The sequence below is a fragment of the Eleutherodactylus coqui genome, chromosome 5 (assembly GCF_035609145.1).
Source record: "Eleutherodactylus coqui strain aEleCoq1 chromosome 5, aEleCoq1.hap1, whole genome shotgun sequence".
NCBI classification, from domain to species: Eukaryota; Metazoa; Chordata; class Amphibia; order Anura; family Eleutherodactylidae; genus Eleutherodactylus; species Eleutherodactylus coqui.
Window position 1 is genome coordinate 252457450 of NC_089841.1, and position 23174 is coordinate 252480623.

Consider the following 23174-nt stretch of genomic DNA (forward strand, 5'->3'; position numbering starts at 1 on the left):
ATGAAAGCCTCCTGGAAGCGCGGTGCACCGTGGAACGCACCCTGGGACATCACAGGCGCCATCTTGGAAGAAGAACTTTATAAGTTATTCTTTCTTCAAAACGGTAAGTAGGAAAGCGGTTTATAACCGCTTTAAAGGGCTGCTTTATGCCGGGGGGTGACAGGGGGAATGGGCTAATAGTAAATTTTGAGGTTTTGGCTCGGGACAACCCCTTTAAGGACCAAGTTTTTAATTGTTAGATTACAAGAGCCATAACTCATTGCCAGAGCCGTATGATGACTTAATGTTTGGGGACAAATTTTTAAATGGCAGCACTCTGGGGTCCATATAATGGGTTGTAGAACTTTTATTTCATTTTGGGGTGGAGATGGAAAAAATGTACAGAATTTCCACCATCGTTTTTTGTTTGTACAGAGTTCACCATTTGGTAAAAAAATAACATGGTAACTTTTTTACTGCGATATCAAGGTTAGGGTGGATTCAGACGAACGTATATCGGCTCGGTTTTCACGCTGAGCCGATATACGGTGTCTTCATCTGCGGGGGGGGGATGGAAGAGCCAGGAGCAGGAACTGAGCTCCCGCGCCCTCTCTGTCTCCTCTCTGCCCCTCTGCACTATTTGCAATGAAAGGAGGCGGGACGGGGGCGGGGATAAGTTCCGAGAATTAGCGCTGCCCACATCCCGCCTCTCCCCATTGCAAATAGTGCAGAGGGGCGGAGAGGAGGCAGAGAGGGGGCGGGAGCTCAGAGCACTGCTCCTGGCTCTTCCAGGCTCCCCCTCTGCAGAGAGAGACGCCGTATATCGGCTGGGCGTGAAAACCGAGCCGATATACGGTCGTCTGAATCCAGCCTTATAGAGATTTTTGTTTTATTAATCCTTTTGTACAATAAAAAAAATCTCTTTTAAAGAAAAACAATTGAATCTGTATCGCCGCATTCTAAAATCCATAACCTTTTTGGACGGTGGCATGAAGTAGATCATTATTTTATTACACCCATCAACCATAACATTTTATCAAAACATACCAGCAATATTGCACCTAAAATGCTGATATATATGTATATATAAGCAATACAAATAAGTTATGTGTCCAGTAATCCTGGTTCCCATATCTGTTATATAGAAGTTTCTTTATTTGTTACAAATAAACCAAGCCCTATGTAAGAGTCTGCATTTATAATATATTACATTAGTTTATATACACAATATTTAGATTTGTATTATTTATCACATCTGACTTCAATAAGTAAGATTATTTGATCCTTATATAATGGGGTAAAAAAATAAATTGTGCGTATATATTTAAAAAACATCTGGTCTAGTCCATGACTGATCCACACTCTGAAGGGAGGCCCTCGGATCTTCTCCATTTGGCTAACCGGACTTTGAACCATTTCTAGAGAGAAAAGGAAAAAGAACAAATAATTATAGAAATCATTCATCAAACCTTCTGCCGCTCTAATAGGAGCATTCAAACCTACAAATAGGTGCTGTTAGAACTTGGCTAACTATATAAATAGTAACATAGTATGTTAGGCTGAAAAAAGCTGCATGTCCATCCAGCTCAGCCTATTACCCCCATGTTGATCCAGAGGAAGGCCAAAAAAAATCCTAAATGAGGTAGAAGCCAATTTTCCTTATTTAGGTCGGTCTCACATGCCAGGTGGCCATGCGGAATTGTTTAAATCTGGACGGCTCGACATCGGACACGCGCAGTCCGGATATTTTTTTTACCCACGCCGTTGCTAGGTGATGTCATGGGTGCCCACAACCTATCCGCAGGTCAGATGGTTTCCATTGACTTCAATGGAAGCAGTCTGTGCGGAATCCACACTAGAATACAGCATGCTGCGATTTTATTTTTGCAAGCGGAAATCTGAATCGCTGTCCGCTAATGTGAGCGGACATGCCAATCCTCTATTCTTGTTAATGGATGCTGGATACCACGGATCATCCGTGTGGGTGACGATTGTGGACTCTGCAATCCAAATCCGGTTGTGTGAGACCGGCTTTAAGAGACGAAAACTCATTCCTGACTCCAATCTGGCAATCAGAATAATCCCTGAATCACCGACCCTTCTGCAGTAATCAGTGACTATAATGTTTAATATTGTAGCGCTCAAGAAAGGCGTCCAGATCCTCTTATACTCTTTTATCAAGTTCGCCATCACCGCGTCCTCAGACAGAGAGTTCCATAGTCTCACTGCTCTTACATTAAAGAACCCCCTTCTATGTCAGTGTAGAAACCTTCTTTTCTCTAGATGTAGAGGGCGCCCCCTAATGAGGTGGAGTTAAAGTATTATTTCTGACTGTTACTTTACAAAAATGTGGACTTATCATTACACAATAAGAAGCACACTCTATCCTTAGGCAGCTGTACATAAGGCTATAGGCCAGTGGTCCCCAACCAGAGCCTCAGAAGCCTCATGTGACTCATGAACCCTGCTCTGTGGCTCACTATAGTTATGACCATATATGCTAACATTCACATTAAAGGGGTTTTACCAGTATTACAAGTTATTCCCTATCCACAGGACAGAGGATAACTTGCTAATCAGTGGGGGTCTCACCGATGAGGATGAGACCTTCACTGATCCAGAGAACGGAGGTCCTGTGTCCCCCCACTACTTTATAGCAGTCTCCGTAGACATTTGCTTTTCAGATGTGATAACATAAATGTAATATGAACCTTAATGGCAACTTAAGATGCATGTGGGTCACCACCCACCACGCTAACATTCCCTATGGCAGTATTAGTATATGGTAATGTCAAGTATTGCTGACATCATTGTTGTCACTTCATTGCTCATTTAATACATTTCAAATATGTACTTACTTGGTTTGTTCGGTTTTAGACAAATATACTAGCTGTGTCACTTCAGCTAATCCACTACTACAACCAACTATTCTTAGGCTCGAATCACGCTGTTTGGTGTTTACATTTGGCGAGGCAGCTTCAAATAGTCCTGCTGAACGTATAGGGACCTTTCACACGGGACGGAATATTCTACAACAGCTTTGTGAAATACACCGTCCCTGAGTTCTGCACCAAATCCACACTGCTAACCGCGGATTTTGATACTGAATTGTCGGCAGGATTCTGTTATTTTCGATTCCGCACCAAAATCCACATGTTAGGACTACAGATTTTGGGGCTGAATATTCTGCAGGAGAGCATATTCCACAACAATGGTGAGAACGTTCTGGCCGGTATGAAGAGACCCATAGAATCATAGTATGGTAGAGTTGGGAGGGACCTCCAGGGTCATCGGGTCGACCCCCTGCTCAGTGCAGGATCACTAAGTCATCCCATAGACTTACCTGTGCTACTGTATACTTACATAGATGCATGCATCTGCTCTAAAATCATTTTTGTATGAAGGATTGCTGCAAATTTCAGTTGACTACACTTTTCAATACAGTTGGGGTAAATGTTAGCCAGAAGGGTGTCTTTTTGGCATATGGTTGCCCATTAAAGTCTTTGGTCACATTGGGAAATATTCCAACAGTAAAGTCAGATTATTCTACTGGCGTTCACTGCAAACAGTATGACTTTAGCCTTCAGACAATGTTATTTAGCTGCATATTTTCTTTCGTACCTAAATTCCAATGAATATGATAAAACCAAAGCTTTATATCAGGAGGTTAGCCAACCCGGATGTCCTGATATTACGATTTATTTAATTTTTTTTAACTTGGGTAATAAAACTTTGGTTTTATATTTTTCACTTGACCAAGTACTTGACTTTTCTACTTGTAATTTAGTGCTACTACCCGCTCCTGACAAGGGATCGTCCAGCATCAACAGTTTTCCAGAGACCTTCTGAGTGGAGTCAAGTCTGGTGAGCTTTGTCTGAACTTTCTTACCTGCAGCTCATCTAAAGAAAATGTATGCCTCCAATAAGAGGGGATGTAATGAATAAAGCTGCTATGCTGTTTCCTTTCAGTGGCACGTCTGAGTTGACTCGTTTGCATGACCGGATGGCAAGTTAAAGATACAAAAATGGAGACAGACTGCTGACTGATGATATGGGGTATTGTCGGACTAACTAAGAATAACAGGACTGAATATAACGAGGTACTGCAGATGAAATAGGCTGATTAGCAAAACTGTCCAAACTGGACTGGTCCCTCAAGTGGAGCACCCACCCCGAAAAGGGAAACCCAACTATGGGAGAGAGACTGGAGACCAGTCTGAGACTATTGGAGTTATGTTTAATAAATATAGACTGTATGATTCTAGATAAAGCCTAAGGCCGCCTGCAGACGGGCGGAAATTCCGCGACGGGATTTCCCACGGAATTTCCGCCCTGGAAGCTGCCATAGGATTGCGTTAACATACGCAATCCTATGCAGACGGCCGCGATTTGGCCGTGCGAAATCTCACGGGGCAAACAAATCGCGGCATGCTCTATGCGAGCCCCGCACAGAAACGTCACTCACCAGCCGCCAGCTCAGCTCTGTGCATGCGCCGGCTGCCCGGCAGCCGGCACATGAAAGAGCCGGAGCCCCGGGAGCAGGTGAGTGTCACGCTGCTCTCTGCAGACGCTCGGGTCGGGTCCCGCTGTGAGAATTCTCGCAGCCGGATCCGACCTGGCCGTCTACAGGCGGCCTAAGGACTAAGCTTGCTACACCTTTACAACCAATCGCTAGGATAAGTTAGGACTGTGCTAAGGATACTTCTGGCACAGCATGGCCAGTACACAAACTATATAACTGGTGCCCTTAGTACCAATGGGTCAGTTTATATATACACTAACTACAATTGATAGACACGGTTAACAGACGACCCAGCCAACCTATCAGCACTGGCACCAGAGGGAGATGTTACTCCTTGGATGTCCTGCGTGGAATAGGCACAGTGCATGCACAGCCTGGTGCATTCAATGGTTCGAGGTGATGCACCGATGTTCCCCCAGACCTGCAGAGAACTAGGAAGTTACAGGGCAGCCATTGCAGTGACATTCAGTCTTAGTGTCTGTTAATATTGTGTTTTACTCAATGTCCTAGGAATCCATTTGAATCCCTGAAAATGTGATGGGACTTAACCATATGATTTCATTAGTCAAACAGAGGCAAATAAGAGTAGTTCACGTTGTATTTAGAAACCGGACTATGGTTTCCATCTAAAATGCCAAAATTAGTATTCAGATGACACGCTGGACAGAACCATAGGCTTGCATCAGTCAAACCAAGACCAAGGGGGGTACCTTTGGTCTCCATTTGAGCAGGTTTATGTTTATTTCAGGAATGTTAGCACATAATGTGAACCTACCATAGGGTTTCTGTTTCAGCAGGTTTTCGTTGCTTTTTCAACATTTATGCTAGATAGACTAGCGTAGTTAACTAATGGAGACCTGCTTAAATCGAGACCATACTGGTCTCCATTTGACTAATAAAAGACCAAGGGTTCTATCTAGATGTTTACTCCCAATTTTGGGGGATTCAGACTGGACCCCAGGGTGTAGAGTAAGGGTGGTTTCACATCTGCATTGGAACCTTCGGTCGAAGGTTCTGCCACAGGTCAGGCACAAAATACCGGAAGGAAAGATGCTGCAAGCAGCACATCTTCTTTTGGCAAAAAGCCGGGCAGCTGAGTGGAAACTAAACTGAGCCCGTTATAGTCAATGGGATCCATTCGGTGCTGTTCAGTTCCGTCCTGAGATGGAATCGTTTGGCCGTGTGAATTCCCCTTTCCTGCTCTCTAAACAGAGCAGAAAAGTGGAACCCCGGGCGCAGGTGTAAAACCGCCCTAAAACATGGTGTGAACAGAACTCAAGAAGGTCAATAATCTAACAATTTATGTCATCTCCAATAGTTAACATTCTGTGGCTGGTATACAGATGTAGAGTTTAGACACCGATTTCCTAAAAGAGAGAGTCCAAGCCAATAGAAGAACAAGCATCTCAGTGTGAGGATAGAAGCCGGGTGATGGCCAACGTTACCCATTAACGTATCAATTTCCTCGCTACTGAAAGGAGAGACACAATTGATGCCTTTCTGTAACCACAAGGTCAGCCAGGGAAAAGCAGAGGGAACAAACTGCAGCCTGATAATACAAGGAGACAAAGAGCATCTAGTGCGGCAAATTAACTGTTTGTGACAATGTGTAATGTGTTTATCTCTGATGTGTAGCCTACTGTTCCATGAGCAGGACAAATGTGTCATATGACAAACCAAGGCAAGTGCCTCCAGTTATTTTTAAACCCAAGGAATGCTTGGAGAGATAAGGTGGCGGCCGCCTCCTTCATCGGAGAGGTTTTATTTTTGTGACATTCAATCAGATAATGTATATGTAGAAGTGTGCAGGGAAATGTAAATAAAAAGAAGATAGTGCAACTATTTGCTACCTCTTGGGGACGCAGTGCCAAGTTGTGGCCATTTCTTTTTTTGTCCTCTCATCTCCACATTCCCAAAGCCATAACTTTTATTTTTTTCCATTGACATAGCAATATAAAGATTTGTTTTTAGGCCCTAATAGGCTTTTGAACATGGCAGATTCAGAGGCCATTAATAGGCCGACAGCTGCCATAACACCCCAATCTGGATCCTGTGATCGGCATTGTGGTCAGTGGAGTGACAGAAGGAACCACCTACCCCTGTTAACTGCTTAGATGGCACAGTTAAAATTAACTATGCCATCTAAGGGGTTAAACAGCCATAATCAATGTTCTCTCTGATTCCGGTACAATGGCAGTCCAACTGCCATTGACTGCCAGGCTTCCAAAGTAATCAAACCGCCATGGCTTCTTGAAATCATTGTGATGTATTATGGCACGGTGTGCCAAGTGAAGGCATTTCATGATGCAGAGAACATGTTTGTCGTGGTGCAGGAAGGGCTCTTAAGTATATGGGACTTTTACATATAACACAAATATTATATAGATACAGAATAGAAAAAAGTGGTGGAGCAAAACCCGTGTGATAAGAGTGGCCCAAAGAAAAGGCAAGGGCCGTATTGGGTTGTAGTGCAAAGGATATTATGGAGGTGTGCTGACCAGATACTGCTCCGGCGTGAGTGAATGGAGAGATGCAACAAAGAAACACTGGTGGCTCGGCGCAGCGCTCCAGGGGCGATAAAACTTTTAAAGCTTCTCCTTTATTTGGTAATATAAACAACCAGGATCGGAAAACCGTGTTTTGGGGTGAAACCCCTTCTGCTCTGACTGCTGCTCTTCCCATCGATATTCTAGGTCCCCAGGTTGGAACCTCACGTTATCCAGGTCTCCAAATGTATATAATCCAGTTGAACTGATGAAGGGGTTTCATCTTGAAGCAGGTTTTCCAATGTTGGTTGCTTATGAAGAAGATGAACCTAATTGTTCTAAGAATTTGATTGCTCCCAGAGCGCTGCGCTGAGCCACCAGTTTTCTTTGTTGCATATCTACGAAGAAATATATAATGTCTTTTTCGCCATGAAACAGTAAAAGGAGGCCCGCGAAACACATTTATCACCTATCCACAGATAATAGATGTATGATCTCTGGAGGCCCCACTGGTGGGACTCCCATCGACTATAAGAAGATGAGTCCCAAGTGCCCCATTCCTCCTCCCTGTACGACCACAGTGAAGAAGAGTTTGAATGGTCAAGCATGCGCCCTGCCACTACCTTCCAAGTCTAAGATGGAAAATCAATGGAGGTAGCGGAGCACGGTGCATCAAATGTCATTAGAGAGTTGCCCTTCTTTGACATTTTATCTTGGTAGAGTTTTGGTAAAACATAATACAGTCTGGCACTCCTAATCCATTGCACAAGAATTAATTAGATGTTATCTTTCATAAGCTCCGTTTTCCATTAGTAATAACTATTACATTAATCAGTTGTATAATGCAGTTTCATACAGCTTGTACCATGTATATCACACATATCAAACACCAGGAACGCCACCCTGCCGGCCGTGCAGCAACCTAACAGGCACTCCACCCACCCAGCCTGCAGGTCCAGTCTGTCGGCAACAGTGCAGTCTGTGACCGCTGACCTCTTCCCCTGGTGTCTGCATGCGTTATACTGTATGCAACACAAACGCAGAGGGGAAAGGTCAACGGTCATAGACTCAGTACCTGCTCCCGCCACCAGGCTGGGGCTGCAGGCTAGGTAAATGAAATGCCTGCAGGGATGCTGCCAGAGGCTAACAGGGGGGGTCATTATTAATCCTTGGGGCCAATATAGGGAACACGATTACTACTGGAGTCACTATGGGGGTCACCAATATGGGGGACACTTACTAATGGGGACAAGATGGGGGTCACTATTATTACTAGGGCCACTATAGGGGTCACTATTATTACTGGGGACATTATGGGAGACCCTATTACTACTGGGGCCACTATGGAGGACCCTATTACTACTGAGGCCACTATGGGGTTCACTATTAATGTGTTCACTATGGGGATCACTATTACTACTGGTGCTACTAAAGGGATCACAGTTATTACTAGGGTCAGTATGGGAGGGTCACTATTACTACTAGTGCCACTAGGGGGGACACCATTACTACTGTGGACACTATGTGGGTCACTATTATTACAGAGGTTACTATGGGGTCGCTATTACTACTGGAGCCACTATTATTACTGGGCCTATATTGTGGCACAGAGTGCTAAGGCAGCAGAAATGCAGTCCTAAACTCTTGCTCACAACCTGAAGGTTGCAGGTTCAATCCCCGTGTGTTTAAGGTAGCCGGCTAAAGGTTGACTCAGCCTTCCATCCTTCCGAGGTCAGTAAGATGAGTACCCAGCTTGCAATACCCAGCAGGGAGGGCTCTGCATGCCGCCTCTGGGACATGTGCCCATAGGCTTGCCACCACTGTCCTAGGGTGATGTCACATTGTACTGTTTTTGCAGGTTGGTTTGCTATTGCCTTCCCCAGTCATTTTTAACCACCGGCTACTGTGGGGTTAATATTACTAGTGCTACTATTGGGTTAATATTACTACCGCGGCAACTGTTGGGTTAATATTACTACTGGGGCTGCTGAAAGGGGTTAATATTCTGACTAGGGCTGCTGAAAGGGGTTAATATTACTATTGGGGCTGCTGAAGGGGTTAATATTACTACTGGGGCTACTGTGGGATTAATATTACTACTGGGGCTACTGTGGGATTAATATTACTACTAGGCATACTCTGAGGTTAATATTGCTACTGAAGGGGTTATTATTACTGGGGCTACTGTGGTGTTAATATTACTACTAAGGCCCACTGTGAGGGTCACTGTGAGGTTACTCAGGCCTCTGTGGATGGTGTCACTATTTCTACTGAGGCCACTGTGGGGTGTAACTATTACTATGCAGGCCACTGTGGGGGTCACTATTACAATGGAGGCTGATATAGGGGACACTATTACTACTGAAGCCACTGCGTGGGGTTACTATTACTACTGAGGCCACTGTGGGGGTTACTATTACTACTGAGGCCACTGTGGGGGTCACTGTTACTACTGAGGCCACTGTGGGGGTCACTGTTACTACTGAGGCCAATGTGGGGGTCACTGTTACTACTGATGCTACTGTGGGGGACACTATTACTACTGGGCCACTGTGGGTGGCACTATTACTACTGAGGCCACTGTGGGGGTCACTGTTACTACTGATGCTACTGTGGGGGACACTTACTACTGAGGCCACTGTGGGGGACACTATTACTACTGAGGCCACTGTGGGTGGCACTATTACTACTGAGGCCACTGTGGGGTGCACTATTACTACTAAGGCCACTGTGGGGGACACTATAACTACTAAGGCTACTGTGGGGGGCACTATAACTACTGAGACCACTGTGGGGGGCACTATAACTACTGAGGCCACTGGGGGGGGGCAATATAACTACTGAGGCCACTGTGGGGGACACTTAGTACTGAGGCCACTGTGGGGGATACTATTACTGAGGCCACTGTGGGGAACACTATTACTACTGAGCCCACTCTGCACATGGCAGCATACCTCAAGCTGACTCAGGGTATGTTTACACATAGTGGAAATGCTGCAGTATGTCCACAGCGAATTTCATACTATGCGGCACTCCACATACCTCCTCCGTAGGCTTCCCAATGTCAGCACTGTGGTTCCCAGCAGCCTGGTCAGTTGAGGCCACTACAGGTCGCTGGGAACCAGAAGCTGGGGAGCACTGAGAGTGGGAAGCCTATGGAGGTGGTGAGGGGGAGCGCCGCACAGTATGAAATCAGCTGCGGGTACACAAATTCTGCACCAATGGTACTCCAGGGCTCCAGCTAGGGGAAAAACACATCGCATTCCTCCCTGTCTGTTTTGAAGCAGCCCTGTCCTTTTTATGATGACGGAGGTAAAAATAATATGTCGTGATGTGTTGGCACTTTGCTATAAATAAGTGGGTTTTGGGTGGCAGTTTGGGCACTCGGTCTCTAAAAGTTTCACCATCACTGCCCTAGGAGTTAGTCATGACTCAGTGCTTGCACCAGGGAACTTTACCTCACCGCCATTGCTATAGGGTTCACACAGGGCAGAATTGCCGCTTGCATTCTTAAGCCCGACACTAAGCAGCAAAGTGGACGAGATATGCAAAAATCTTTTTTTGCAAGCAGCCTTTTCTCTGCGGATATCTTCCATGCGGTCCGGCTGCAGACGTTCCGCGGGAATTCTGTCCTGTGGGAACGCAGCCTAAGGCTGATGTGGCTCTCGGTGACAATGAGTTTAACACCCCTGATACATATGAATAAACATTTAACAACTCCGTAATGTGTGATGGTCATATAGTGCCTTGTCAATGAGGTGCTGCAGCAGCCACCCTGTATACCTCTGTCTCCTGCTCTGTCAGTCCAGCTTCAGCTGCGATCAGCATCAGAGTCGCGTCTTCGGGGTGTTTGCAGACTTTATTGAAGTTATACTCCAGTATCTCGATCTGCTCCTTGCTCAGGCCGTTGTCCTCAGCCTCACAGGCTTCTTTCTGGTGGGAGCTCATCTTCAGGAGAGATGTTCATGCACCGGACAGAACTGCAATGACGAAGGATATACAGGTGATACATCTCGTTAGTCTGCAGGTAATTCTATATCACCAAGATTGAGGAATTTAGGGTGAAAAAAGGAAAATGAATCCAGAAATCCAACCTATGTGATCAGCGATCGTAAGGACAAATATTGGGGTGTGTGAAAAGCGCGGACAGGTCCCATTACATCGTGGATCTACACTTGTATGTACCTACACAATAACTCCGCCCATAACTGAACAAAGGGCTCCTTCTAACATTCACCTGCGCAATACGCATAGAATAGTACCATTGATGACGATGGGTTTGTGCCCACTTCCGTATGTTGCGCCCACATTTTGGTCATACAAAAAAAGAAAGTTCTACTTTTTTTCATATTTGTGCATCGAAGTTCCCCATAGAAGTCAATACGCAAGGAGATGCGTAAATCACTGCGGAATTGCGCAGGAAAAGAAAAACACCTGGAACTCATTAGCTATTTCAATCAGTGCGTCTTTGTTTGACGCGTGCCAATGCCTTGGGTGCACAAAAAGTACGGTAAAATACGCCAATGTGCGCAAAAAAGCACCAATTGCTGCACAAACACTATGTTCATGTGCGCTCGTGTGGAGCCGCCAGCTGGTTTCAGACAAGCAGATAAAAACATCTGTAACATGGACGGGTTTCAACAGACATTCCATCCGCAGGTCAGCAGCTTTTCATCTATTTGCCATCATGTTTGTATTAGTTTCTTTTGGGCAAATAGAGATCCATAGAAGAGGATGCAAATATGGAGGCAGATACACCTAAAATACATCACGCTGCAATTTCGAAAAAGGACCATAAAAATTCACCCATGTGATCAGCCCTATAGATTTACATTAGTTCTGTATAACAGTCCCCTCAATGCCGAGCTAATACGCAGAAAAAATACGCCGGTCTGAATGTGGCCTTACGGAGCCTCATGTAAGCGAATATCAACTAATATCATGTAAAAACAAAAAAAATCTATACAATTTAAGTATAAAACCCTTCCGACCGCTCTAGTTAGGGCTGAAATTACCCTAAATCTGGTGGAGATTAGGCCGGGCTCACGCGGGTGGACCAGATTCCGCATGCGGGAGCCCTGTAGCAGATTCTGGCTGTGAGCCTGGCCCGACCTTTCTTCTTCTGTATTGCGATGACCGCAGCAGCTCGCCGTTGGTCACGGTCAGTGTTTGTATTTCCCGTGCCGTCACTAAGCAATAACAAAGGTACCTGCAACCCATTTGCAATGTTAATTGCATATAGGCTGTGGGTCAGATGGCCTCCATTGACTTTAATGAAGGCCGTCTGTGACAAAATAGAGCATGCTGATTTATCTTCCGCTCCTGGAATACGGAATTTGTATCTGCAAGTGGGAAGGAAAACTTGAAAGTTCATGCCTTCCAATGCCTGCATTTTGCACCTGAACCTCCACGCGGACGAATACATGGAATCCGTTGGTGTGATTTCCCCTTAGTTGTACTTTGTAGTATATGGCAGGTTCTACCATTCGCAGCGCCGCACCAACCTCTCTTAGGGTGGCTACAGCTCCCAACATGAGTCACAAACCAAATTCCAGGCTTCTGCCTGATGCACAAAGCCATCCAACCTCCCCATCCCTTGTACTCTTGATGCAACCTGTCTTTACACGTCGCCTTGTAGAGACGGCGCTGCTGATCACTTGGGTTGGGCGGAGTGTTACTCATTATCATAGACCTCTACTAGATGTGTGATCTGCAGCGTTTTTCAAATGTTATCAAATGTGCGGGAAAACAGAGCATGCTGCGTATTTTTTTTTGCGCACGCAGAATACGTACTTGTGAATTAACCCTTTGAAATCAATGGTTTCTATTCACTGCATATTGCACTAATACGCCTGTGTGTCACAGGGCTTACTGAAGGCTTCTAGTTAGGAATGTCTATACATTATACTGCGGCGATTGTGTCTATAACTGGAATACAGCTGTAAGTCATCTCTGCAAAGTTCTGTTCTACTGACGGCTCCGTACAGATCAGCATTAATACCATTCTTTTTTTTTGTTTGTTTTTCATTGAAAAAAAATATCACATTTTTGCTTTTTTTATTCATGTGTTTTTCTACATGTGGTTTTTGGTTAAATATGTGGCATGTTCCAGTGAATCCATATAGATACCTTTTTTAGCCCATAGAAGTCACTGGGTTACATTTAAAAAACACGTGTTCCACATTTGCATGGTTCACAAGGGCGTATTTTTTATCCTGTTCTGCGACAATACTAAAACAGCAAAAAAAATGTTATTCCTAAAAGAAAAAAACGGAACAAATACTGATAAAAACTGCAAAACTCAAAACGCACTACGGATACTATGCAGAAACAAAAATGATAAAGATTAACCCTTTGCAATCCAATTTTGGATTCAGGGTTTCAAAGGGGGGCTTACTCTTTCTGCCATTATACAATGGCACCATCTGCTGGCTAGAGCCAGTACTGCGGTATGTGACATGCTGGAGAGGCCCCCAACAACAGAGCAGCCAGTAAACTACAGTAAGAATACCCTGCTGGATGTCTTCCAACATCGGAGCTGTACAGCCTTCATTCAGAATGTCTTTAGACGTCAGACAGTGGATTGGAAAGGATTAAATAAACTATCACTATCTTTTTGTACTGCTACCTGAGGGCAGTACAAGGTAGTGCCCGTCGCACTGATTACAGCGATATGTCTCGTGTGTGGATCTGGGCAGTAGTTCTCGAGAAATGTGCATTTAACAGCAGCAGCACATGTATAGATGACTACTTAAGGTAGTCCTGGATAATCATAAGCTGCAGGCTGGCTACACCCTCCCCACCCTCCAGTCATGGATTGACAGCTCTGTGCTTATTACTGAGAGAGAGCTGTCAGTCATTGGCTGGAGGCCGGGGTGGGTGTGTCTAGACTGCAGCTCATGAATATGCAGGACTACTTCTGTATCTGGGTGCTACTAATAAAAGGCAAGTTTCTCCAAAACTACTGCACAGATATACACAGCAAACATATCACTGTAATCAGTGTGGCAGGCATTACCTTATGGGTGCTCTCAATGAGGGCTGCAAAAAGATGATGGCGGGTTCCTTTTAAATATATATATATATATATATATATATATATACGTAGCTCACATCTAAAAGTATGAATTACCTCTAATGAGCAGTGCAATGTGTAAACCATTTTAAGACAGCAGATTATTTTAATTTATGGAAAATCGTATTAACTGACCAATTAGATCACAGAAGAGATTTCATAAACTACTTTTATTGATGGGCTAATATTCCTTACAGATAACAATAGCTTACCTCCCTAGAGGAACACTCAGAAGTACGAATATTCTCTACAATAGTCCACATTTTATGAGGATCAGTAAGAAGGGAAACTATTTATTGTATGTAATATAGAATTCAGGCCATGTTATTGGTATCACCTTGACCTCTTAGAGTACTTTATCCTATCAATGGTTTGTACTCGAGTGGTAGTAGTAGGATGAACACTGAATGCAGAAGTGTCCGCTACATTATTGGCTTCTAATATAAAGTGCCTTTATGAGAAACACTGTTGGGGATTGGAGTTGGGAAGGAAAATTGGCTTCTACCTCATTGTGTTTTTTTTTTTCCTTCCTCTGGATCAACATTGGGGGTAATAGGCTGAATATGTATCTTTTTTGACCCAATATACCATGCTACTATGATTGTGGAATAGTGGTATGGGATTCCTACTTTTAGTGGTATTTCAAAGGCCAACATGTATTTTCCATTTAGTTGTTTATTCCAACATGGTGGATCACTCACCTCAGCGTCGGTCTCTAAGGAACCATTTAATACCCATCGGACCGATTTCATAAGAAGTCCAACTAACCTGTCTGTATATTTTTGATGTGCAGGAGGCAATCAAGGTGCTCAGAACCCACATAGACTGGGTGGATTATAGTCAATGGGGTCTGTTCGGCACTGTTGGGTTCTGACCAGAGACGGAGCCATTCAGTCGTGGGAATTCCTTTTTCCTGCTCCCCGAACGGACTTGTGAAATCACCCTTATTATATGTCATTATTCAAATGATGTACATTTACAATGATTAAAAAGGTATTCCAATCACAGCCAATCATGGGTAAGTAGGGTGCGGTGGGGGAAGCCTGTATGCCAGAATTATGGCAACACCCAAACTGACTATTCTACACTATTTTCATAACTCCCTTAGAAGCAAATGATAGCGACACAAACAGCATAGCGCAGGAAACTATGTTATCCCCCTAACTCCAAAGTTGCAGAAACAACGTTGATTACTGTGCTACACTATTTCTGCAATTCCCATTCACACGGGACGGAATAGGCTGCCTGTAAAGCCAGAGTAAATTCTGCACCAAAATCCGCAGGCTGCCAGAAAATAGACAATGGCTTAAAAGCTGCCTGCAATTCTGCATCAAAATCTGCAGTTAGATTTTGGTGTGGCATTTCGCAGCTGCGGATTCCGCTGCGTCCTGTGGCGTAATTCCATCGTCCCAAGCAGTGTAGAACAGCCAATTTAGCTGCTTCCGTAAATTCAGCCACTGGTGGCCATGTAGGTGGGCCAGGATAGGTTTGGGGGATCCCTCTTATGGTGATAGGTGAGGGTCTCAGAGATGGATCCGCATGTGTGAGATGCAAATATCTCTTTGTAAATAGATGTTATAGAGATGTGCCCCTTTAAATGGATCATATGTAGATATAGACCTTTGAATGGATCATATATATTTTAAAAAGTTGACCGTGTGATCACCTCATGTATGCAAGCATGAAAATGCTCTCTGGTCGACCAGTGTGAGCAAGGAGATGTACAGCCGACCGGTTGTTTAGCCCCATGCTGCTTATATCTGACTGCAGACCAACATCCTTATTTGTTGCATTGAGACTGAATGATAATCGATCAGTTTAAACGCAGCCAATGATGATCAAGAATCGTGCGGTTTTCGTTCATCATTTAGTTTCAACCAGCATAAAAATTAGCGCCAGATTGTTTACCCGTCAGCAGTCTAAACAATAAACGCCTAGTTCACGAGAACTGCGCAATTCTCAACCAGACTTGTGCAGTTGAAGCAGGACTCATCACCAGCTTGTTCGGTCCGGCAAATGAGAATTGTCTATAAGTGCTAAGTGTCGGTCCGACAACGGCCCCTGTAAAGGTGTTTTCACGCAGAATAGAATATTCCGCAACAGCATTGTACAATATGTCGTCCTGGAATTACGCATCAAAATCTGCACGACAAACTGCAATTTTTTTGTGGAATTGCTGGCAGAATTTCGCCATTGTCAATTCTGCATTAAAATTTGCATGTCAAGGGCGGTCACACACGGGTGCATTAGCGTGCGCGTTTGCAGCACCTTAAAGCACCCTTATTTGGAGTCATAAGGGCAAAAACACACAAAAATAAATGCCCCCCCTCCTTGTTTAGATTAGACCCGCTGGACTGCTACAAACCAACTGTAAACATATAACAACAGTGTTACCCTTATGTATCAAATCGGACATGTTTAGTCCTACCAAATCTAAACAATCAAATATATCATATTCTATAATAAATGATACCTCCGTGTAATATTGTGCACATATTAGGATTAGTATCTTCAGTACCAGCATTACCCAGAAGCCCCGCGCTGCACATAGTTTCCCAGACTTGTACTAAGTATAAAAATAATGTCAAATTCCAAAGTGGTTACAGAAATGAAGTGAATTTAAAAAAAGCGACATGAAAAACAATATGTAACCGAAGAATTCTATGTGAACGCCTAATAGAAGAGCACGGCGCCGGAGCTCACGGACTGACAGGCATGTTGTTTGCATTACTGCTAGGCTAATGGTGCTGCGGAGACACTGGCCGAGAAGTTTCATCTAACTTTAATGCGCTGCCAACCGCCGCACTCTAATGCTTTCTGTCTGAGCCTGCCACTTGTGCAGAAGAAGCATCTACTTACATCTTGAGACGATATGTTGCCTGGAACGGATCTCCCTGGCTCAGCCAGCAACGTCTTGATTTCATAAAGAGCAGAGGCGAACTACACGGCTAACGACCTGCTTGTCAGATGACGCCTACTTGTTTGTCGCACGTCGTTGTGTAAAAAGTGAGCAAGTACAGGTACCTGAAAAACCTGCAGTACAGGCCCAGCGACCGAGATGCTGTCAACCCCGAGATCACTTGTCAGCTGAGCGTTCACACACTGCTGCTTCCACTGGCCGGCGCTGCAGGTTTCTATGGAGCTGCTGTTCCCGTCACAGCCTTAGTTTTCCATATGCTGCTCAATGGGTGTTTCATATTTCACATGCAGCACACGCCTATTGAGCGCAGCACAAGCTTATGTAAGCTATGAAAGAGCTGTTAAAGTCTCTTTTCACTAAGGTGACAAAATGTGCTTGTAAGCTGTGTTAAATGAAGTGTGCAAAAAGGATGAGCTCATATCAAAGCCGGCACTTTTCTTGGAATCCATTGTTCCGCGCTATGAATCAGTCTGTAAGTGTGGAGTGATTTTTAACTAGAAGTTGTCTTAGTATGCAAGGCTGGCTAATGCATGCTACAAATCTGTACACAGGATCAGACGGTCCCACCAGATGATCCCCTGGAGGGCTCAGGCTCTGACACAGTAAAGGGTAGTTGGATTACGCCTTTAAGTTTAGAAGCGGGATCTGAGTTAACTCATGTGTCCGAATTAATTAATGATGATCATCAGAGAAAGAGCAAGAGATATCATGTTAGGTTGTGTGGCTGGGACCTGTGGTTCTACAGGTTTCCATGAGCATAACTTCACAGGTGAGGGATAATTGAGATGGCTGGTTGTGGTGTTCTCCAGCCAGCCAAATCCCCTATGGTCTGCTGCACATAAATACCAGCCCCTCTGATTAGAGGATGTTGGTCGTTTTACTCTCTTTTACTCTTTCTGTGTTAAGCCCACTCAGAGCTGGGTGTTATGCATGTAGTGTTTCTTTCTCCTTCCCTGAGGATGGTCTGGACACCTGTAGTCCCTGTCTGTATCTTATGCGGACCCCCTCTCCCTTCCCATTTGACAGGTGCGGCCTTCAGACGTCTGATGACATTTATGGATTCCTGACACTGCTCCCTTTATGACAGCATGATGGCCGACTCTCTTTCCCCTTAGTGTGGGGACACTTGGACTAGCTATGGTTTGCTATCTGTATGCATGTGAGTTCTGAGTGGGGTTCCTGTTCTGTGTGGTGTGCATAATAGTGTGTGTAGGTGTGAACAGCGATGTGTTCTGAATGTCTGTGCAGGTGGCCGGACATGAGGTGTGAACAGTCCTGTTCTGTGTTCAGTGTGTGTGAACAGTATTGTGTCCTGTGTTTTGTGCATATCTCCAGGTTCCTAATCAGGGATAGCCAGGTCCCAGTTGGGCCATCCTTATTGGGACGATCACCCTGCTTTTAGGAAGGGGTGCCCTGCTGTCCCAGATTAGTAAGGGACAGGAGTCCTTTCATCTTTGCCTGGAGTGGTGAAATTGGTCCTTGCAATAACTATGACAGTTATATACGTGATACTGCCTGTTTATACGGAATTATCTGTTGTTCAGTTGTCTCCATACAGAAACTGAATGAGGAACGAGAAGTAAACAAGTTCTCGTTCGTCGTTCAGTTGCTGCATATATTTGCACTGAATGATAATCATTCAGATTTTTATTGGATCGCGGCTATCTGAATAATTATCGTTCTGCGTAAAAGCAACTTAAATACGGTCTTATTGAATCTCTCTCCCCCTTCCCCCCTTCCCCCCCCCCCCCCCCACTACAAGGACAGCTCTGGCAGACTAAGTATTAACCCTTGAATGGCAACTGTAACACAGAAATAACCTTAATATTTTCATAGGGTATAGCAAACGTGTTGAAGAAAGCATCCCCATTTTCAGCTGAGCCAATCACTTGTCGCTAGCAGGGGTGTATGCAAGGGGGAAGTTACATAGGTAAACCCACCTGCTTGCAGGCTCGACTGAATGTGTATAATGCTGCACAGAGGCGAAGGGGGGGGGGGGGGGGGGGGGCAGCCAGGGATGCATTTTAACAGAAAATAAAAATTAAAAAATTCTTACTGCTTTGTCCAATGAGCACCAACCTCTTAAGTCTAATGGAAGCCTTCATTAAACATTAAGCACTTCAATCAATTTGAGCAAAGAAGCAAGTGCTAATTGGTCTATGAGGACGGTTAGCTGCTGGCTTAACGCAATAATCCCGTCTTGGCTGAGATGGGAACAGCAGTGGTTACAACGTGGCCGGGCTGAAGGAAACAGCTGGGCTACACTGTTTCTGTAACTCCTATAGAAGTCAATGGGAATTACGAAAACAGCATAGCACAGTAACATAGTAAGGCTGAAAAAAGACACATGTCCATCCAGTTCAGCTTAATATCCTGCAATGTTGATTCAGAGGGAGGCAAAAAATCCCCAATGAGGTAGAATCCAATATTTCTCATTTTTGTCCCAACTCCAATCTGGCGATAATCTCCAGGTCACCAAACCTTCTAAAGTAATCAGTAAGATTGTTACACTCAAGAAAGGTGTCCAGGCCCCACTTATACTCTTTAAGCAAGTTCATCATCCCCGAGTTATGGAAAGAGCATAGCTCACTATGCTACATTGTTTGCATATTGACTTCTACGGTAGGACTCTCACCTATCAGATTTCATGACATTTCCCTTAGACATGCTTTAAAAGTGTCAGATGACAATAACTTTTTGCCGCTTGCTCGGAGATTTACTTCTGCTTTGATTGTTTTCAGTATCAGGGCCTAGCATGTGTCAACATCCTGATGGTGGTTAGTATCAGAAACCAGATGCAGTGGCGCCCCCACAGGAGAAGACCAGGAAGTGAGTAGCAGTGAGTATAAGAAAATGTCTGATTTGGCATCTGAAATTTTTTATTCTGGCTGAATATAGGAAATTGAATTAATTAGCGGTGCCATCCGGAGTCTAAGGTAGGGCTCTGGTCTGGGGTCTCATGGAAAGCTGTTTTCTGAGTTATTTATTCTACATGGTTTTTGACCCCCTGTGCCCAAAATAAATATACTCACTGCTGCGCTGGACTTGAGGGGTGTCATATGTGTGTTACAGTAGACTTCTGTGGGATTGGACTCAATGCGCTAGCCAATCTGATCCTAACAATCATCAATGAGGCTTGGCTACCCATGACCTTAACGCTGCTTCAGTTTTTGCCCTTGTAGTACACGTTTGGTAGGTACTACCGACTATGTGGGAACACCCAACAAGACCTGCTGTTTCGGAGATGCTCTGACCCAGTTGTCCAGCCATCACAACACGGCCCTTGTTAAAGTTGCTCACATTCATACGCTTGCCCATTTTTTCCTGCTGTCACCACATCCATTTCCAGAACTGACTGTTCACTTGTTGCCTCAACTATCCGGCCTCTGGACAAGTGGATGCGTTACAAGACAATTAATACTATTCATTTTTAATGTTACGGTGATTGGTGTACCTTCACACACATATATACAAATATTCACACACTCCAGTGATTTTTTTATTCATTCATTATGCAGCTATGCCCCCAGTATATGGAAGTTGGCTAGTGTTACCTTAGTTAGTTGTTTGTTCCTGTCTGCATCTCCCGGCCTGTTTTACCTCAGATGGTCATGTGATCTCAGACTTGGCCAGCTTAGATCTTTTTGGGCTTATGGATTCAAGCACTACTGTTACAGTTACTGATGACAATCACACAATTCCTGTCACACAGGTATAATAGAGGAGATCACAGCTCATCCTAATGACTGTATAGTTATGGTCTGTAGCTTATTTAGGTGAATATAGTAGGTTATGATAATTAAACTGTTCTACCTTGCAGGCAAAAATGATATAGCCTTAACTAATGTTGTGCTGATGCATCATGGGATAGATGTGAAAGTAATATAGTATGTTAGACTGAAAAACACATATGTCCATCTAGTTTAGCCTATCCCCCCTGATGTTGATGCTAGCTACAGTGGGGTGGGTGTAGCTAGCCTGCAGTTCATGAATATCCAGGACAACCTTAAGTAGTCCTCCATGCATCTACTGCTACTGATAAAAAGTTTCTCCCAAACTACTGCACAGGTCCACACAGCAGATGTATCACTGTATTGAGAGCGACTAGCAGTACCTTGCACTGTCCTCAGAGAGAGGTGCAAAAAATGAGTCCTTTTAACTATATAAACCCGCCCCAACCCCAATGTGTACGCTCCTAACATCTCATAACTATTATATATCATAACTATTAGATTATCAGTGATATGTATTGTGTGACTATGATGCACATAAATGTGGAAATGTACGTCGTCTGAATAGTGGAAGGGCGGACCCTCCGTAGTACTTCTTCTAGTGGGCCAAGGAAATCTAATACTGTCTGGAAATGATGATGATGAAGGGTGTGATTGTAGAAAGACTTTACTTGTAGCCGTCGTATATGAGAGACTCCCCGCTGTTCATTCCCTGTTGTGCATAAAGGCCCATTTACAGCGGAAGATGATCGCACAAACATTGGGCGATCACCTTGCGCTGCCAGCGGAGGATGCAGAAGACAAGCATGGGTGGCCCCACTTGTGTTCTGCATCCAGCTGTTCCCCGCTTGGAGCACCTGGCTGTTTTACAGCCGAGCGCTCTGAGCAAAGGATGCAGAAGACAAGTGGGGTGGCCCCGCTTGTCTTCTGCATCCAGCTGTTCCCCGCTCCGAGCGCCCGGCTGTTATATAGCTGAGCGCTCCGAGCAGAGGATGCAGAAGACTAGTGGGGTGGCCCCGCTTATCTTCTGCATTCAGCTGTGCTCTGCTCGAAACGCCCGACTGTTTTACAGCCAAATGCTCCGAGCGGGGTATGGAGAACAGAGCTGGACTGCTGTGTTCTTCATACCCCACCTGTGTTCAGGGAGCGAGATACAGCTGAAACAATACTATCAGCTGCATCCCGCTGTGAATTCCTGATAACTGATCATTGATCTTTCAGCACGCTGAAAGACAACGATGAGCGACGGCTTAACAAAAAACGCACAATGTCAGTGCAGTTAGATACAACGATTATATTGCTCAAAACACGGCTTTTGAGCTAATTTTGAGCGATATTAATTGTGTCTAATTGGGCCCTTTAGTGTCGATCACAAATTTGCTTTTCTGAAAACATACATTATTAAACTATCAGATTAGGTTGAATTACAATGCCGGTAATTAGGATGAATTAAAATGATTTCTATAGGTTACTTACAGTTTTTACTGCTAGAGCGGAATTACTAAAATGGAACATATAGAGACTTGTAGGGACTTCACTGTAAGATATGGAATACATAACGCTCTCTATAATAATGAATATTCTTACTGACCACTAATGTAGTGATAAATTTGCTCATGAGGCCTCTCTGAAGTCACACAGGGTAACCTTGCAATCACTGATGTCCTATAGGCGGCATAACAAGTTCAGCAAGTTCTTAGGATTCTTAAAGGAACTTTGAGATCATCTTTTTGCAGCCCTCACTGAGAGCGTCATAATGTAGAGCCTGTCACACTGATTACAGTGATATGTCTGATTGTATATCTGTACAGTAGTTTTGGAAAAACTTGCATTTTATTAGTAGCAGCCAAACACAGAAGTAGTCCTGCATATTCATGAGCTGCAACCTAGATACACCCACCCCACCCTCCAGCCAATGATTGGAGGCTCTCACACTATGCATGATAGTAGGCAGGCAATATTCAATCAATGGTTGGAAGGCAGGTTGGGTGTAGTTAGCCTGTAGCTCATGATTATTCAGGACTATCTTAAGTAGTCCTCTATGTATTATCTGCTACTGATAAAATGTAAGTTTCTCCAAAACTACTATTAGTACCCTGTTCCCCCCAAATAAGACCTACACCAAAGATAAGCCCTAGCTTAATTTTTAGAAGGATTTAAATATAAGCCCTACCCCAAAAATAAGCCCTAGTTACACTACCTAAAAAAAGAACACATTACCTAGCAGACTCTGTCTATGTCCCTCCTGCTGCTCTTCAGAGGTTTGGCACGGTTCTCACAGTCCTCAACCGCTCGTACCACATCACATCCTGGTTACAGGATTCATAAATCCCACCTCTAGGAAGCGATGGCTGTGATTGGTTCTTCAACCGTTGCTCAGCCAATCAATGCAGCGCTGGATGAACCAATGCGATGGCTGTGATTGGCTATGGCTCAGCCAATTCATGAATCCTGCCTCTAC

General features: G+C 44.4%; 1 protein-coding gene and 1 long non-coding RNA gene across 5 annotated transcripts in view; one reads left to right on the top strand and one right to left on the bottom strand.

Annotated features, from left to right (window-relative positions):
• Positions 1-969: 969 nt before the first annotated feature.
• Positions 970-17239, bottom strand: HOPX (HOP homeobox). Of its 3 annotated transcripts, none has more exons than XM_066604489.1 (3): positions 17087-17239; positions 10771-10967; positions 970-1397 (listed from the first exon to the last, which is right to left on the bottom strand). In XM_066604489.1, exons 2-3 carry the CDS (start codon positions 10933-10935, stop codon positions 1320-1322), a joined length of 243 nt encoding a protein of 80 aa, XP_066460586.1. In that variant the 5' UTR covers positions 10936-10967; positions 17087-17239; the 3' UTR covers positions 970-1319. The 3 variants fall into 3 exon arrangements, with proteins under 3 accessions (XP_066460586.1, XP_066460585.1, XP_066460587.1); XM_066604488.1 differs by lacking the exon at positions 17087-17239 and adding an exon at positions 16922-17080; XM_066604490.1 differs by lacking the exon at positions 17087-17239 and adding an exon at positions 13616-13634.
• Positions 17240-17312: 73 nt separating this feature from the next.
• The window catches only part of LOC136628519 (uncharacterized), a 34902-nt gene continuing 29040 nt past the window's right edge, over positions 17313-23174 (top strand). Inside the window, exons 1-2 of one of the 2 annotated variants that reach the window (XR_010792882.1) lie at positions 17313-17454; positions 19724-19821. This is a non-coding gene — a long non-coding RNA (uncharacterized lncRNA). The remainder of the gene's footprint in view (positions 17455-19723; positions 19822-23174) is intronic. The other variant, XR_010792883.1, reaches the window with a different exon arrangement.

Coding starts and splice junctions, on each gene's coding strand:
- HOPX (XM_066604489.1), bottom strand. CDS start 10,935: ATGAGCTCCCACCAGAAAGAAGCCTGTGAGGCTGAGGACAACGGCCTG. Junction 1,398..10,770: donor TGACAGAGCAGGAGACAGAG/GTATACAGGGTG, acceptor TTTTCTCTCTAG/AAATGGTTCAAAGTCCGGTT.